Source organism: Microcaecilia unicolor, chromosome 2, assembly GCF_901765095.1.
Source record: "Microcaecilia unicolor chromosome 2, aMicUni1.1, whole genome shotgun sequence".
NCBI classification, from domain to species: domain Eukaryota; kingdom Metazoa; phylum Chordata; class Amphibia; order Gymnophiona; family Siphonopidae; genus Microcaecilia; species Microcaecilia unicolor.
The window spans coordinates 585,601,937-585,618,805 of NC_044032.1; the positions used below are offsets into that span (position 1 = coordinate 585,601,937).

A 16,869-nucleotide genomic window follows, 5' to 3' on the forward strand; every position below is an offset into this window, starting at 1 on the left:
AATGTTTTGGTTTTCATTCTAAAGCAGGCTTGTCCAACCTTTTTTCTATCAGGGGCCACATTTTATATTTTGCAGCATTCAGAGGGCCAAAATATGCACCATCATATTTTAGCAAATGAGGTGGCCTAGTGGTTACCATAGTTGGCCTGTTATGCATAAGTGGTGGGTTCAAATCCCTAAGATCTCATAACCAGTGGAGGAGTGGCCTAGTGGTTAGAGTGGTGGACTTTGGTCCTGGGGAACTGGGTTCGATTCCCACTGCAGGCACAGGCAGCTCCTTGTGACACTGGGCAAGTCACTTAACCCTCCATTGCCCCAGGTACAAATAAGTACCTAAGCCGCATTGAGCCTGCCATGAGTGGGAAAGCGCGGGGTACAAATAAAAAACAAACAAACAAACCATCATATTTTGCAACATGTTTAGCCAAATACTGGAAAATACTGGTGCACTGTCCCCTCCCAGCCTTCAACTAGTCTCTCTCTCCTTTTCATGTACATCCGCCCCTCCTCCCCAGTCTTCACTCATGCTCTTGCTTTCTCTCATGTACCCCCTAGACTTTACCCAATTTCTCTCTCATGTACCACCCCAGTCTTTATCCAGTCTCTGTCCCCTCACCTGGCTTCAGATGCAGAAGAAACAGTCGAATTCCTGATTCCCCACCGCAATACTACTACTACTACTTAACATTTCTAAAGCGCTACTAGGGTTACACAGCGCTGTACAGTTTAACAAAGAAGGACGGTCCCTGCTCAAAGGAGCTTACAATCTAATGGACAACATGTGCAGTCAGCTTACAATCTAATGGACAACATGTGCAGACAGTCAAATCGGGGAAGTCCAGATTACCTGGATAGGGGTGAAATGGTTAGGTGCCGAAGGTGACATTGAAGAGATGGGCTTTGAGCAAGGATTTGAAGATGGACAGGGAGGGGGCTTGGCGTATGGGCTCAGGAAGTTTGTTCCAAGCATAGGGAGAGGCAAGGCAGAAAGGGCGGAGCCTGGAGTTGGCGATGGTGGAGAAGGGAACAGAGAGGAGGGATTTGTCCTGTGAGCGGAGGTTTCGGGTAGAAGCGTACGGGGAGATAAGGGTAGAGAGGTATTGAGGAGCTGCAGATTGAGTGCATTTGTAGGTTAGTAGGAGAAGCTTGAACTGTATGCGGTACCTTATCGGAAGCCAGTGAAGTGACTTGAGGAGAGAGGTGAAATGTACCCTAGTAGCGCTCTAGAAATGTTAAGTAGTAGTAGTAAGCATATTGGTCCAGGCGGAAGATAAGACGTGCAGCAGAGTTCTGAATGGATTGAAGGGGGGATAGATGGCTAAGTTGGAGGCCAGTGAGGAGTAGGTTGCAATAGTCAAGGCGAGAGGTAATGAGAGAGTGGACGAGAGTTCGGGTGGTGTGCTCAGAGAGGAAAGGGCGAATTTTGCTGATGTTATAGAGAAAGAAGCGACAGGTCTTGGCTATCTGCTGCATATGCGCAGAGAAGGAGAGGGAGGAGTTAAAGATAACCCCGAGGTTGCGGGCAGATGAGACGGGGAGGATGAGGGTGCCATCGACTGAGATAGAGAGTGGAGGGAGAGGAGAGGTGGGTTTGGGTGGAAAGACAATAAGCTCTGTCTTGGACATGTTCAGTTTCAGGTGGCGGTTGGACATCCAGGCAGCAATGTTGGATAAGCAAGCCGATACTTTGGCTTGGGTTTCCGCAGTGATGTCTGGTGTGGAGAGATAAAGCTGGGTGTCGTCGGCATAGAGATGATATTGGAAACCATGAGATAAGATCAGCGAGCCCAGGGAAGACGTGTAGATTGAAAAAAGAAGGGGTCCAAGGACAGATCCCTGAGGAAATCCAACAGAGAGCGGGATGGGGGTGGAGGAAGATCCATGAGAGTGTACTCTGAAGGTACGGTGGGAGAGATACGAGGAGAACCAGGAGAGGACAGAGCCCTGGAACCCAAATGAAGACAGTGTGGCAAGAAGTAAATTATGATTGACAATGTCAAAAGCGGCGGATAGGTCGAGGAGGATGAGGATGGAGTAGTGACCTTTTGATTTGGCAAGGAACAGGTCTCATGTACCACCCCAGTCTTTATCCAGTCTCTGTCCTCTCACCTGGCTTCAGATGCAGAAGAAACAGTTGGATTCCTGATTCCCCACCGCAATACGGCACTCTGCAAGCTTGAGATGCATGAGGCCAGAAGTTTAGGCTGGTCTTGTGGTTTCAAGACTCCCAAGACTTGAAACCGTATTACCAATCTAAACTTCAGGCATGCCACGACTGAAGCTTACAGTTGTGGTGGGAAAGCAGGAATCCCGATGTAAGCACCACAAGAACTGCCAAGTTTCTAAGGGCCATAAAAAAGCACTTAGTGGGCCGGATTCTGGCCCACAGGCCGTAGGTTGGACAAGCCTGTTCTAAAGGAACTGCATAGAGAACAAGGAGTCTGTGCCCATGATATTCCACAGAGGAAAAGAAAACTAAAAATTTTATTTTCCTTTCCATAGGAAGTTGTCCTGATGTACATGTGCTCTGAGCTAATGATAATCAGGTGTAGAGGCCAGCAGGAGATGAATGAATGCTGTATATTTAGAAGGTAGAATAGCCATTTATGGCTGGAAACAGAAGCAGGGACACCCAAAAATGGAAAGCACAGGTTGATACCACCATACAGATGCATTTGCTCCAAAACATTTTTATTCCGGTCCTTGAGAAAATATCATGAATTTCCAAATAGCTAGAATAGCATCTTATCAGCCTGTTAGGAGATATTTGTAAAAACCAGATATAGATGCACCAAACATTTGATTAATGTTCACTCCCTGACCAGAGTCAATCAATCTGATTGTTTTTACATTACTTTAGTAACAACAGGACAAAAATGACAGAACCAAACAGATATTTCTGAATGTCTACTTATTTCAAATGCTATTGTTTATTAATAAATCTGAAATAAGAGACTGCTATGGCATTAGTTATTTTTCCATTTACCACACCAAACCCTTATGATATACAATGATAGTCAGCCTGCCATAATGTCAGTACTACTAGCAAAGGTGGTGGTGGAGAGAGGCATGCCACTGTAGGGTACATGGAGAAGCGAGGGACAATGATAAAACAGCCAGCCTGCAGAGCTCCTGCAAAATGTCACACCACCTGTCTAGTAGTATTCCTGTAGGGTCATTTCTTCTGAATCTAAACATACAGGTCACGGCAAAGACTTCATTTGGCGGGTGCAATAGAAAGCTGAAGAAATGAAGAGTTACTCACTTGTTGTTTTGGCTCCAATCACAACCAAAAACTGCAGCTGGATGTTTATACTTGTGAAGAATTTTGCCATCAACTGTTCGAATGATACTGAAATTAATCAAGAGTCACCAAACAAAATTAATTCTCCGATTTCTGGACTATGATGATTTATTATGGCTTATGTCTTTCTCTGGAAAGCGGGCATGATTAGCAGTTTAAGGTAAGTGTTTTACTTTCTTCTATTACAGTTCACAATATCAGCATACAGCTAAAAAGTTTTTTGGACTGATTAATTGATTAATTCCCAATCTAAAACCATTTCCAATGATTTCCCTCCTTCAGCAGAGGGATCATGCTCAGTTTTTTAATAGTAAAATTGTTAAGACAACGGAATCTTTAAACCCTTCTCAAATTGATTTTGAAGAACTTGATTTTAGTATCTTTACATCTAGAGCGGAAGTGGCAGTAGACAGAATTTGGACACATTTTCAGATTCCCACAGAACCAAAGGTTTATTGTAATTTAAAGAAGTATTCTTCATTTCAGAGCATACTGAACTTCTGTCTGGATTATCTGATGAAAGTATTTCTGATAACTGTATTAGTCACTTAACACAATCTTTACAGAATACACTAGCTAAGGATATCGGTCACATCATGCATACGCCAGTTCTTAACAACGCAACTGACTGAGGTTAGCAATTATAGACCAGTGGCATCTATTATACTATTAACTAACGTGATGGAAGGAATTGTTGCTGAACAACTTAGGGGTCCCTTTTACTAAGCTGCAGTGAAAAGTAGCCAGCGGAGGTATAGGCGCGCGTGTATTAGGTGCACGCTGGGCCAGTTTTTACTGCAGCTGAAAAAAAGTTTTGTTTTGGTTTTTTTTCTTTAATGTGACAGGAAAAGGGAATGCAGTAAAACTGAAACCAGCACGTCTAAAACTGGCTTGAGCCCTTAATGTCACCCATTGATCTAGCGGTAAGGGATCACAGGCTACACGTGCAGTGTCCAGTCGGTATGTGCTAACTGCCGATTTGCACATGGGAGAAAATAAAAAATAATTCATCCAGGCATGGGCGCATGCCAAATCTGATATTACTGCCAGGGGGGTGTGCTGGCCTGGCAGTAGTCTCATTTTGGCACGTACATACAGCCTACTGCAGCTTAGTAAAAGAGCCCATTTGTGATTATCTGGAACATTTTAACATCTTGAATAAGTCTCAGTCTGGATTTAGAAAAGGTTATAGTACCAAAACAGTTCTAGGTACCTTTCTGACAAAGGTTAGAAGTGAGGTTAGCCTTGGTAAGCGACTACCATTAGTGCAATTTGACATGTCAAGTGCATTCAACTTGGTTGACCATCCTGCTTATAATCGAAACAGAAAAACGCCTATAATGCGACCCAAATCGGGAGATGGGCGTCTTTCTCCCGTGGGCGCCCAAATTGGTATAATCAAAAGCCGATTTGGGGCGTTTCCAACTGCAATCCGTCGTGGAAACGGGTAAAGTTGATGGGGGCATGTCGGAGGCGTGGTGAAGGCGGAACTGGGGCGTGGTTATCGGCCGAGGAGAGATGGGCATCATTAGCTGATAATCAAAAAAAAAGGCGTTTTTATCACGATTTTGGGTCACTTTTTGTGGACCCTTTTTTTTCACGAACAAGTCCCAAAAAAGTGCCCCAACTGACCAGATGACCACTGGAGGGAATCGGGGATGACCTCCCCGGACTCCCCCAGTGGTCCCCTCCTACCAAAAAAACCCCACTTTAAAAACTTTTTTTCCAGCCTCTATGCCAGCCTCAAATGCCGTACCCACCTCCATGACAGCAGAATGTGTTCTATCCTGTGACAGCCTTTCCCTGGTTCTGATGTGGCTCTCGGATGAGTGTGACACCTTTTCTGTTATGCGCACTGCAGAATCACATCAGGGTATTGGGCTCCGTGATTCCACTAGCTTGTGTTAAATGCTCACGATGTTGGTAGTTGGTAGGCTCTACTCCCATGGTGCTTTTCCCCCTGCTTATTGGGTCAGAGTGTGCCCTGTTTTGTTTCCGGTAGTCCACGAGGTACTGGCCATTTTTGTAAGCCAGTTTTAGATCCCTTTCACGTGGTAGCCAAGTTACGGAACTTAGTTCTTACCTTGAATGTGGCTGAAAGAGAGCATTGTACACCATTCTGCCAGCTCTGACCTACTGCTAATCTCATACCAGGGAGACTCGTTGCCAGTGGGACACAACCTCTGATCTGCAGTTAACTGTGAGTAAGCGTGCTTATTCCAATAAAGGACGTTTTTCGGAGAGATTAGTCTTCAGGTGTCAACTGGTGTGCTAATGTTATATAGCAGCAACAAGTCCTAGAGGCCTGCGTGTATGCAGGTCCCTGGAGCACTTTTAGTGGGTACCGCAGTGCTCTTCAGTCAGGTGGACCCAGGCCCATCCCCCCTACCTGTAACACTTGTGCTGGTAAATGGGAGGCCTCCAAAACCCACTGTACCCACATGTAGGTGCCCCCTTCACCTCTAAGAGCCATGGTAGTGTTGTACATTTGTGGGTAGTGGGTTTTGGGGGAGGGGGTTGGGGGCTCAGCACCCGTGGTAAGGGAGCTATGCATGTGGGAGCGTTGTCTGAAGTCCACCGCACTGACCTCTAGGGTGCCCAGTTGGTGTCCTGGCATGTCAGGGGGGCGAGTGTACTACGAATCGTGGCCCCTCCCATGACCAAATGGCTCGGATTATGACGTTTTTGAGCTGGGCGTTTTTAGTTTCCATTATCGCTAAAAAAAAAAAAAAATGCCCAGTTGAAAAATGTCCATTTTTTTCGAAAATACGGTCTGTCCCGCCTCTTCACGTACCCGTTTTCGGACATAGACACCCATGGAGATAGGCGTTCGCATTCGATTATGCCCCTCCACGACATTCTAATAAATCTACTCTGCCACTTTGGAATAGGAGACATAGTTATGAACTGGTTTCAAGGTTTTTTGAGAAACAGGTCATACTGGATTAACATAAATCGGATGTATTCCACCCCCTGGGTTCCCGACTGTGGAGTACCCCAGGATTCACCAATATCGCTGATTCTGTTTAATATTTTACTAGTTCCACTAGGTATTATGTTGACCAAATTGGGCTTTTGTCACTTTATACATATAGAGGACATCACAATGTGCATACCGTTTATTGTGGAAATAGAAGGAATTCTGTCAGATATCAAGAGAGGTTTGGATACATTGGAACATCGTGCTTCATTGTTTAAACCAAAACCAACAGGGACAAGACTATGTCTCTAGTAATAGCAGTAGTTTTAACCATCTCCCACTAAAAGGTTTTACTGTAAATGCTATAACATATTTGCTGCAGAAGCAGCTCAAAATACTGGGTATTATCTCACTTTTGAATCTCAAGTAAAAGCAGTTTATGTTAAAGTGTTTAGGGCACTACGGAGACTTAGGAGAATACATTCCAATTTTACACCTGAAGTATTCCAAATTATTGTGCAGGTTTTGATTTTAACACATTTGGATTATTGTAATATGGTATACGCAAAATGCCACAAGTATTTACTGTGGAGGCTACAAATATTACAGAACAGTGCAGTGTACCTCATTTGTCAAAGTTTGACAGTGCTTTGCCCTTATTAGCTAAATTAGTTGCCCTTAGAGGATAGAGTGATATTTAAAATATGTATAACTGTATTTCTGATTTTGCATGAACAAGCTCTGGAATATATGTTGAGCTTTGTCAAAATTTTAGCAAAAATTGTTATGCTTCTTCTAAATACTTTTTAATGCTTCAGTACCCTAGCATTACAAATGTTAGATATAAGAAACTATTTTCTACATCTTTGATATTCTTGTCTGTGAAAAATTTGACTCTAAGAAGCACAACCGATTACAGTTTTGAAAATCTTTAAAGCTTTCATATTTTGGAAATTTGTGTTAGCTAAGAGAGATACGATTCGATTGTTGTATTTAATGATGTTTTATTCCTGAGAATGTTCAGTTTTCTATTATTGTGAACCACCTTGAACTTTGCGGTAATGGTGAAAGACAAATGTAATTTGTAATGTAATATAATGTAATGCCAATCGTGTTTCTGGATTTCTCTGCAGAAGCATTTGATACTTTTTATTTCTGGGAGAAATTCAACAGACAAAAATTAAAACATTCTGCAGAGCTCTACATATATTGAATGCAATACAATATTTTCCACTATCTTCCCGGCACCAACATCAGGCTTACCAGTCTGTAATTTCCTGGATCACCCCCAGATCCCTTTTTAAAAATTTGAGTTCTTTCAGTGTCCTGGGGTGTATACTATCTGGTCCAGGTGATTCACTACTCTTTAATTTGTCGATTTGCTCAGTACACCTTACAGGTTCACCTACATTTCCTTCAGTTTCTCTGTATCATCATTCTTGAAAACCATCTCTGGTACAGACAGATCTCTTCATTAAAGACTGAGGCAAATAATTCATTCAGCCTCTCTGCTATGGTCCTGTCCTCCCTGATGATGTAACTGCCCCACAGATTCATAAGTACATAAGTATTGCCATACTGGGAAAGACCAAAGGTCCATCAAGCCCAGCATCCTGTTTCCAACAGTGGCCAATTCAGGCCACAAATACCTGGCAAGATCCCAAAAAAGTACAAAACATTTTATACTGTTTATCCCAGAAATAGTGGATTTTCCCAAGTCCATTTAATAATGGTATATGGACTTTTCCTTTAGGAAGCTGTCCAAACCTTTTTTAAACTCCGCTAAGCTAACCGCATTTACCACATTCTCTGGCAACGAATTCCAGAGCCCAATTATAAGTTGAGTGAAGAAAGATTTTCTCTGATTCGTTTTAAATTTACTACAGTGTAGCTTCATCGCATGCCCCCTAGTCCTAGTATTTTTGGAAAGCGTAAATAGATGCTTCACATCTACCCGTTCAACTCCAATCATTATTTTATAAACCTCTATCATATCTCCCTTCAGCCGCCTTTTCTCCAAGCTGACGAGCCCTAGCCGCTTTAGCCTTTCCTCAGAGGGAAGTCGTCCCATCCCCTTTATCATTTTTGTCGCCCTTCTCTGTACCTTTTCTAATTCCACTATATCTTTTTTGAGATGCGGCGACCAGAATTGAACACAATATTCAAGATGCGGTCGCACCATGGAGCGATACAAAGGCATTATAACATCCTCATTTTTGTTTTCCATTCCATTCCTAATAATACCTAACATTCTATTTGCTCTCTTAGCCGCAGCAGTACACAGGCTCTCTCTTTCAGATATACCTGAACAAGTTATTATTATGAGTTTTTGCCTCCACGGAAAGTTTCTCTTTTGGCCTTCTTGCTTTACTATTTTACTGTTCTGGGATCTTGTTCTATTGTTCCTGGATCTTGCCAGGTAATTGTGACCTGGATTGGCCACTGTTAGAAACAATATACTGGGCTTTCATGGACCTTCTGTCCGTCCCAGTATGGCAACGCTTATGTTCTTTATCAATTACTAGCCAGCCATATGATTTTTAGAAGCACAAAGGACTTTGAGACTCAGCAGCATATCCTCATTTCAAGGAAGGAATCAGGACGATCTGGCTGTACCTTTCTCATCTCTGTACAATTTTGATGCTGGCATTGAAAATGCTAGATTATATAGCCATATACTCAATTTGCTAGATTATGTAGTCATAGCCCCGTAGTATTCCAAGGAGATAAGGCCTTTTAAACAGAGACAAAGCAATTATAGACTTAAAATCCTGACTATGACATGATAGGATGTACTCAAAATGTTTCAAGGAGATAACACCTATGGTGAGTAAATGGGATACAAATGCAATAAATACAGTGGGGGAAATAAGTATTTGATCCCTTGCTGATTTTGTAAGTTTGCCCACTGACAAAGACATGAGCAGCCCATAATTGAAGGGTAGGTTATTGGTAACAGTGAGAGATAGCACATCACAAATTAAATCCGGAAAATCACATTGTGGAAAGTATATGAATTTATTTGCATTCTGCAGAGGGAAATAAGTATTTAATCCCTCTGGCAAACAAGACCTAATACTTGGTGGCAAAACCCTTGTTGGCAAGCACAGCGGTCAGACGTCTTCTGTAGTTGATGATGAGGTTTGCACACATGTCAGGAGGAATTTTGGTCCACTCCTCTTTGCAGATCATCTCTAAATCATTAAGAGTTCTGGGCTGTCGCTTGGCAACTCGCAGCTTCAGCTCCCTCCATAAGTTTTCAATGGGATTAAGGTCTGGTGACTGGCTAGGCCACTCCATGACCCTAATGTGCTTCTTCCTGAGCCACTCCTTTGTTGCCTTGGCTGTATGTTTTGGGTCATTGTCGTGCTGGAAGACCCAGCCACGACCCATTTTTAAGGCCCTGGCGGAGGGAAGGAGGTTGTCACTCAGAATTGTACGGTACATGGCCCCATCCATTCTCCCATTGATGCGGTGAAGTAGTCCTGTGCCCTTAGCAGAGAAACACCCCCAAAACATAACATTTCCACCTCCATGCTTGACAGTGGGGACGGTGTTCTTTGGGTCATAGGCAGCATTTCTCTTCCTCCAAACATGGCGAGTTGAGTTCATGCCAAAGAGCTCAATTTTTGTCTCATCTGACCACAGCACCTTCTCCCAATCACTCTCGGCATCATCCAGGTGTTCACTGGCAAACTTCAGACGGGCCGTCACATGTGCCTTCCGGAGCAGGGGGACCTTGCGGGCACTGCAGGATTGCAATCCGTTATGTCGTAATGTGTTACCAATGGTTTTCGTGGTGACAGTGGTCCCAGCTGCCTTGAGATCATTGACAAGTTCCCCCCTTGTAGTTGTAGGCTGATTTCTAACCTTCCTCATGATCAAGGATACCCCACGAGGTGAGATTTTGCGTGGAGCCCCAGATCTTTGTCGATTGACAGTCATTTTGTACTTCTTCCATTTTCTTACTATGGCACCAACAGTTGTCTCCTTCTCGCCCAGCGTCTTACTGATGGTTTTGTAGCCCATTCCAGCCTTGTGCAGGTGTATGATCTTGTCCCTGACATCCTTAGACAGCTCCTTGCTCTTGGCCATTTTGTAGAGGTTAGAGTCTGACTGATTCACTGAGTCTGTGGACAGGTGTCTTTCATACAGGTGACCATTGCCGACAGCTGTCTGTCATGCAGGTAACGAGTTGATTTGGAGCATCTACCTGGTCTGTAGGGGCCAGATCTCTTACTGGTTGGTGGGGGATCAAATACTTATTTCCCTCTGCAGAATGCAAATAAATTCATATACTTTCCACAATGTGATTTTCCGGATTTAATTTGTGATGTGCTATCTCTCACTGTTACCAATAACCTACCCTTCAATTATGGGCTGCTCATGTCTTTGTCAGTGGGCAAACTTACAAAATCAGCAAGGGATCAAATACTTATTTCCCCCACTGTACATAAATAAACAAAGCTTTTAAAGACTGAAGATCCTCACTGTAATTTCCTTAGGATACATATTGCAGGGGGCAATTCTGTAACTTAGCATCTCCATTTTTGCATGCTGATGCAGTGCACTTTGCACCAATTCTATAAGGGCATCTGTGCCCCAAGATGCCGTTATAGAATACTAGCATAAACACGAATTGGCCTGCCTAATTTTAGAACGACCATTTACATCAAGGAATTATGAGCATGCCTAAATACACCATGCAATGTACCTGACTTATAATATTCTATGAGTTATATGCATATAAGTTGGAGATATACCCATAGCCCGCCTATGTTCTGGTACAACCTTACAGAATAGCGCCTAGTGTGCTCATGCTCATAACTTCCAATTTTGGCGCCTCTGATGCTTCTAAGTGGCATGTATGCGTAGGTACCAATTTATAGAATTGCCCTTTGATACATTGCTGCTTTTTATTTTAAGTAATTTAGAAACTCTACTCATTCTTACAAGGTATACATAAAGAATCATAACAAATGCTTATATGAAAAATATAGTTTCATTACTATATGTATATGATACTCACCAAAAGCCATCACCGCTGCATGTGGCTATTCTTTTAGAATCCTTATGACTCCAGGCAATGCAAAAAATGCCACTCTTTCCATGCTTCAAAAATATATAAAATATTTGTCAATATTTAGTCTTACTTATCTTGCTTTGCCTATATGACATTTTCTAAAGAGGGCGTGATTAAAAAGGCGCCCCAGGTAGCTCTTTCTCCTATTGCTATTATCATAGCACTTTATGCAAAATAAAACATTCATTGACAGTCTAGTTCTGTGGCTCTCAATGAACTAAGTCAGCTGCAGACAACCAGAGACTCTCCAGCTGTTTCTTAGATGTGTGATGCTAACAAAATACAGTAAGATAAAGGATTGTTACTTCTTGCATGAGGTGATGGCGAAGCAAGACAATGAACCAGCATCAAACAAGCACTGAAATTCAGAAGATGGCAATTTTACAGATCTTGATATTGTAATCACTGAGATACTTACACTGGATCCACAGCCTAGTGATCAGAATATTGAATTGTGAAACTGAAAAGCTCATGTAATTCATAAAATAATAAACATAGGGGTCAATATTTAAAGTGATTTAAGAAGGCAGGAGAGGTTCCTGCTTGCTTAAACCACGAGTGGGCTGGCTGCCGATATTCAGCGCCACTTAACTGAGCAATGCCGCTGAATATTGGCATTAACTGGCCACATAAATGCCAGCCAGAAAAAGGGAGGTCTAGGGGCAGAGTCAAGTGGATGCCAGCAATTTGAGTTCCAGTGCCTGTATAACTAACCAGGCATGCAGGACCGCATAAACAGCAGTCCTAACATTATCTAGTTAGCTACACAAGTGCTGGCACCCACATCATTTCTGGATACCAGCCTGCAGCTGATCCCCCCTCCTTCCTGCCGCCCCCAAACAAATCCAACCCCTCCCTCTCTCACCCATCCCACAACACCAGAAAGTCCCCTACATGCCTGACTCCCCTTCCCAAACCCTCACCCTGTGAATGGCCCCCTCTACCACCCCCCAAGGATAAACAGTTCCTTCCCTTGGGCCTACCGTGCTAGACCTGGTGATCTAAAGGTAAATCAAGGCAGAAGCAAACCCCGCTTGAGACTACCGCTAAAGTTCATGGTGGCCATGGAGCCACTTCCTGTAGGTCAAGGGGGGGGGCATGACCTGGTGGGACTGGAGGGTGGTGGTGGGGGGCTTTTGTAGAGTGAGGGGTTTGGGCATATAGGGGGCTCTTCTGGTGCTGGCAAGGGTGAGGGATCACACTCATGGAGGAGAAAATGAACAATCCCCTAATGCAGGTCCTAGATGATATTCAACTAGAACATGCTAAGTATCTTATGCGCATGCCCACTGATTCTATATAGCATGCCTAGTATTCCACACCCAAATCCAGCGCATTCTATAAAAATATGTGTGACTTATTTGGCTTAACAAGCCAATCAGTGTTGCTAACAGCACATAACAATAATGAGCATAATTGTCAATAATTAGAATTTACATGCACAACTCGCTAAGCATATTCTGTAACTCACTGTGCCTAAATTTTAATTTGTGCATGCAAAATGGGGCATGGTTATGGGAGGGGAAATGGGCGTTCTGTGGGAGTTCCAAAATTTACATGCATTGTTATGGAATACGGCCCTCTGTGCCTAAATCTACGTGCCAGGATTTACGCCATGTTTTCATTGGTGTAAATGGATGCACACAGTTTTAGGTGCTAGGATATCAACTAAGTGTATTCTATATACTGCGCCTAAATTAAGGCACCATTTATATAATACGCTTAGGCGGGAATGTTTACTGAGCAAATTTTTTAAACACCATATACAGAATCTGGCCCATGGTGGCTGAATATCAGTCAGGATCTGCATAACTCCTCACAGCCAGCACATGTCTTGTGAGAGCCAGTTATTCAATGCTGGTACCTTGATATGGCCCAGAATTGAATACCCAGTGCTAATTTAAAAAAAACATTGTCATTTGCTGAATATAGACTGGATAGTATTTCATGGAAAATAACTGAAAAAACAATGACATTTTATAATGGCAGAGTACAATCAAACATGCACGAAAAGATTACAATGATGTACAGACAATGATGAAATAGCATTTCATTTTGAAAGAATGTTACCTCATTAAATCGGGTTATCATTTTCCCTTTTTTAACATCCCATATAAAGCCTCCATTTCTGGACGTTGCACCAGCTATGCAGTTCAGATCCCCTTTAAAACACATATTAAGGATTGGTCACAATAAGAAAACTTTCATAATGGCCATGTGTCCACATCCAGAGCTAAACAAACTTACCTGGAGCCCAAGACAGGGAATAAATGACTCCCTCATTACCAGGAGAAGTGTACACTGCAGTTAATGTGTTTATATCCCATACTTTTATTGTGCCATCAAATGATGCTGTGGCTAGGAGGTTGGGGTCATCTGGTTTGAATTTACAATCAAAAATTGTTTCAACGTGTCCCTAAAATGAAATTTTAAAAAATAACACTAAAATCTAACAAACACAGATAACCTAATATTTCAAAACTCATCTGGAATATGACAGAATTTCTTTTGGTATAAAACTTTGGGATTTGATTCAAACTGGTATTGTGCATTCATTTGAAATGACATAGGACATATCAATGACACATCCCATCTTGTTTCATGTAGTTCTTTAATCAAAATAGGAAAAAACAAAACACTTTTCTAAAGGAGGGCATACTTTTACGTGTCCACTATGTGAAAAGAGTGCAAAAGCTTTTCCAATAGTGAATATATGTGCAAACCACTGTATCCCTCCCCCCCTCGATTTTGCATGCTTAATTTTGGATGTGCACAAGTTAATTGATAAACGAGCCCTTAACTAGAAATAATTGAGAGCTAGTAATCAATTACTGAAGTTAATTGGCACAGAATTTGCGTACGCTTCTGGCTGTGTGCTATTCTATAAGGCATGGTGCCTAAATCCCATGGCACGTATCTGACAAGGGGGCATGACCAGATGTACTGTTCTAGGCAAAGTATAGAATAGCTTCAACAGCCAGCTTAAACCATCCCCAAGTAGAAGCTTTACCAATAGACTCTCCATTCTTAAGCAAATCTTCTTTATTGTAGTACTCAGAAAAAAAACCAGAACAATGAAAATCCAACTTACAGTTCAGTTGCTTAGACAGAATTGTTGCCTTCTAGTATCATCCATTATCCTTTCCTTAATGTTTTTAGTCTCATGCATTAATCCAATGGTCTCTAGTGTTTCTCATACCTAACACTATTTGCTTTTGTCTCACCTAAAATATAAACCACACTGAACCCTGAAAAGGGGATTTTTGCGGTATACAAGAGGCCTCCTTGGCTGTAATACACTCCAGTAGACAAGAGGATGAATTTGAAAAAATTTCTTTGATTTACCAGACACTGAATGATGATGCCACACAGTATATAAATGCTGTGTTAAGAATTTATAAGCCAGTCCAGCTGTTAAGGTAAGAAGGCTCTTGCCAAGTGCATATTGCATCATAAGAATAGCCATAATGGAAACACCCCAACCTTGGGCGAGTAGAAAGATACTTTATCAGCCAATACTTACAGGGGGGATGGGTGTCCCAAACGTCCTGATCTATTATCAGGTGACACAGCTGCGAGTCCTGGCAGAGCGGATCCCTGGGACCCCAAAAAATGGCTACAATGGGAGTGGGATTGGATCGGTTTACCACCGATCTGAACGGTACTTTGGTTACCAAAAAATAACTTTTGGCAATTATTTGGAGGGTCCCTGTGTATCCAAGTCATCCCCTGGCTAAATTTTTCTCAGACAGTCTATCACCTTCAGACAGCACTACAATATGCCCCCCCCCCCCTTTCCTGAGGGGGTTGAGGGATGCAGCCTATAAAAGATGGGCCTCCAACGGCTTGTGTACCCTGGGACAGTTCTGGGAGGAGGGGGAATTTGTCTCAGACCAACTGGATGACTATGGCCCAGGGGCGTATCTGCGTGGGGCCACAGGGGCCTGGGCCCCCGTAGATTTCGCCCTGGACCCCCCTACTGCCGCCGTGGGTACCTTTGCTGGTGGGGGACCCCAACCCTCACCAGCCGAGGTCCGCTTCCTCCTGCCGCTGCGAGGTTTTTTAAGTTCATCGGGATTCGACCTCCGTCACTCTGTGCTGCTGTTCAAAGAAGCTGCTAGCTGAATGCAGTTTTCGGACTGAGTCTGACGTCGCTGCTGCACGTTGTACATGAGTCTGACGTCCTGCACGTACAACGTGCAGCAGCGACGTCAGACTCAGTGCGAAACTGCATTCAACTAGCAGCTTCTTTGAACAGCAGCACAGAGTGACGGAGGACGAATCCCGATGAACTTAAAAACCTCGCAGCGGCAGGAGGAAGCGGACCTCGGCTGGTGGGGGTTGGGGTCCCCCACCAGCAAAGGTACCCACGGCGGCAGGGGAGGGGTCGGAAATGGCGGCAGCGGCGGGGGGGGGGGCTATAATGTGCCCCCTCACTCTGGCTTCGGCCCCCGCTACCGCCGACTTTCAGATACGCCCCTGCTATGGCCTAGAGTCAAGAGAATTGTCCCATTATAGGCAGGTTTCAGACTTTATTTATTGTAGGGCTCGGGGAGACCTGAGCCACAAGGAAACTCTGCTGGAAAAGGTTATAAAAAGAGTTGGGGGTAAGGGAGCATTTCTCGCTTATATATGGCTTTATTATTGTATCATATCCCTTTACAAAAATATATATCAAAGTGGAACTATGACCTTAATCATACATATGCCTCTGACTGTTGTGAGGAGGGTTTTAAATACTTCTTTAAAGTTTTTCTAGCTAATAACCTTATTGAAAACAGTTTTTAAATTTTTTTTATCATTGGTATTATACTCCTGAACAACTGTTCCAGGTGTATCCTCAAGCTTCTGATTGGTGTTGGAGAAACTGTGACAGTCGGGGTACATTTTATCACATCTGATGGATTTGCCCAAAGGCTCAGCTTTATTGGACTTCCCTCTTGGATTAACTCAAAATGTAATAGGCAAGTAAACGTTAGCACCTATTCTACAGAATTATCCACTATCCCCCAGATTCTATAAATGGTGCCCCAGATCTGCACATAAATAAATTAATGAGTTGCTTTCAATAATTGGCTGTTAATTATTGTCGTTAATTGGCTTTAGTTTGGATTTGCATGTGGATCTTGCAGGACACGATTCTATAAAGACCCACACCCAAATCCTCTCACACACATCCCAAAAGGGACATGGCAATGGGAGGGGCATGGGTGAGCCAGAGGCATTCAAAAGCAAGTTGCATGAATTGGAGGTGACAAACTTAGGGAAGGTGGAAAGATGGCTGCAACTCTTGCAGGAAACACTGTTGACCACGAAGCAGTGTTGAAGATCAATCTTGAATAGACCTGCCTCTGTCCCTCAAAGCATACAAGAATTCCAGTACTGACTAAATACAGTATGCTGTCTGGTGTATGGGATAATAAAGAAGGAAATATGGGTTGAAAAATCTATAGTGAGTATGCAGCGATAAGAAGGCAAATAATTCCTCTCTGATTTCCTCTATGGATTCATTTTTGGAAGATATCAAATCATTGTTCTACTTTGTTACATCAACTGAATTCT

The 16,869-nt window shown here is 43.0% G+C and overlaps 1 protein-coding gene across 1 annotated transcript in view; it reads right to left on the reverse strand.

Annotated features, from left to right (window-relative positions):
• The window catches only part of WDR17 (WD repeat domain 17), a 272,532-nt gene that overhangs the window by 160,052 nt on the left and 95,611 nt on the right, over positions 1 to 16,869 (reverse strand). Inside the window, exons 8-11 of the mRNA XM_030191530.1 lie at positions 13,555 to 13,723; positions 13,378 to 13,469; positions 11,254 to 11,336; positions 3,266 to 3,352 (exon numbers count right to left, since the gene is read on the reverse strand). Of these exons, the coding sequence (XP_030047390.1) occupies positions 3,266 to 3,352; positions 11,254 to 11,336; positions 13,378 to 13,469; positions 13,555 to 13,723 (431 nt within the window). The remainder of the gene's footprint in view (positions 1 to 3,265; positions 3,353 to 11,253; positions 11,337 to 13,377; positions 13,470 to 13,554; positions 13,724 to 16,869) is intronic.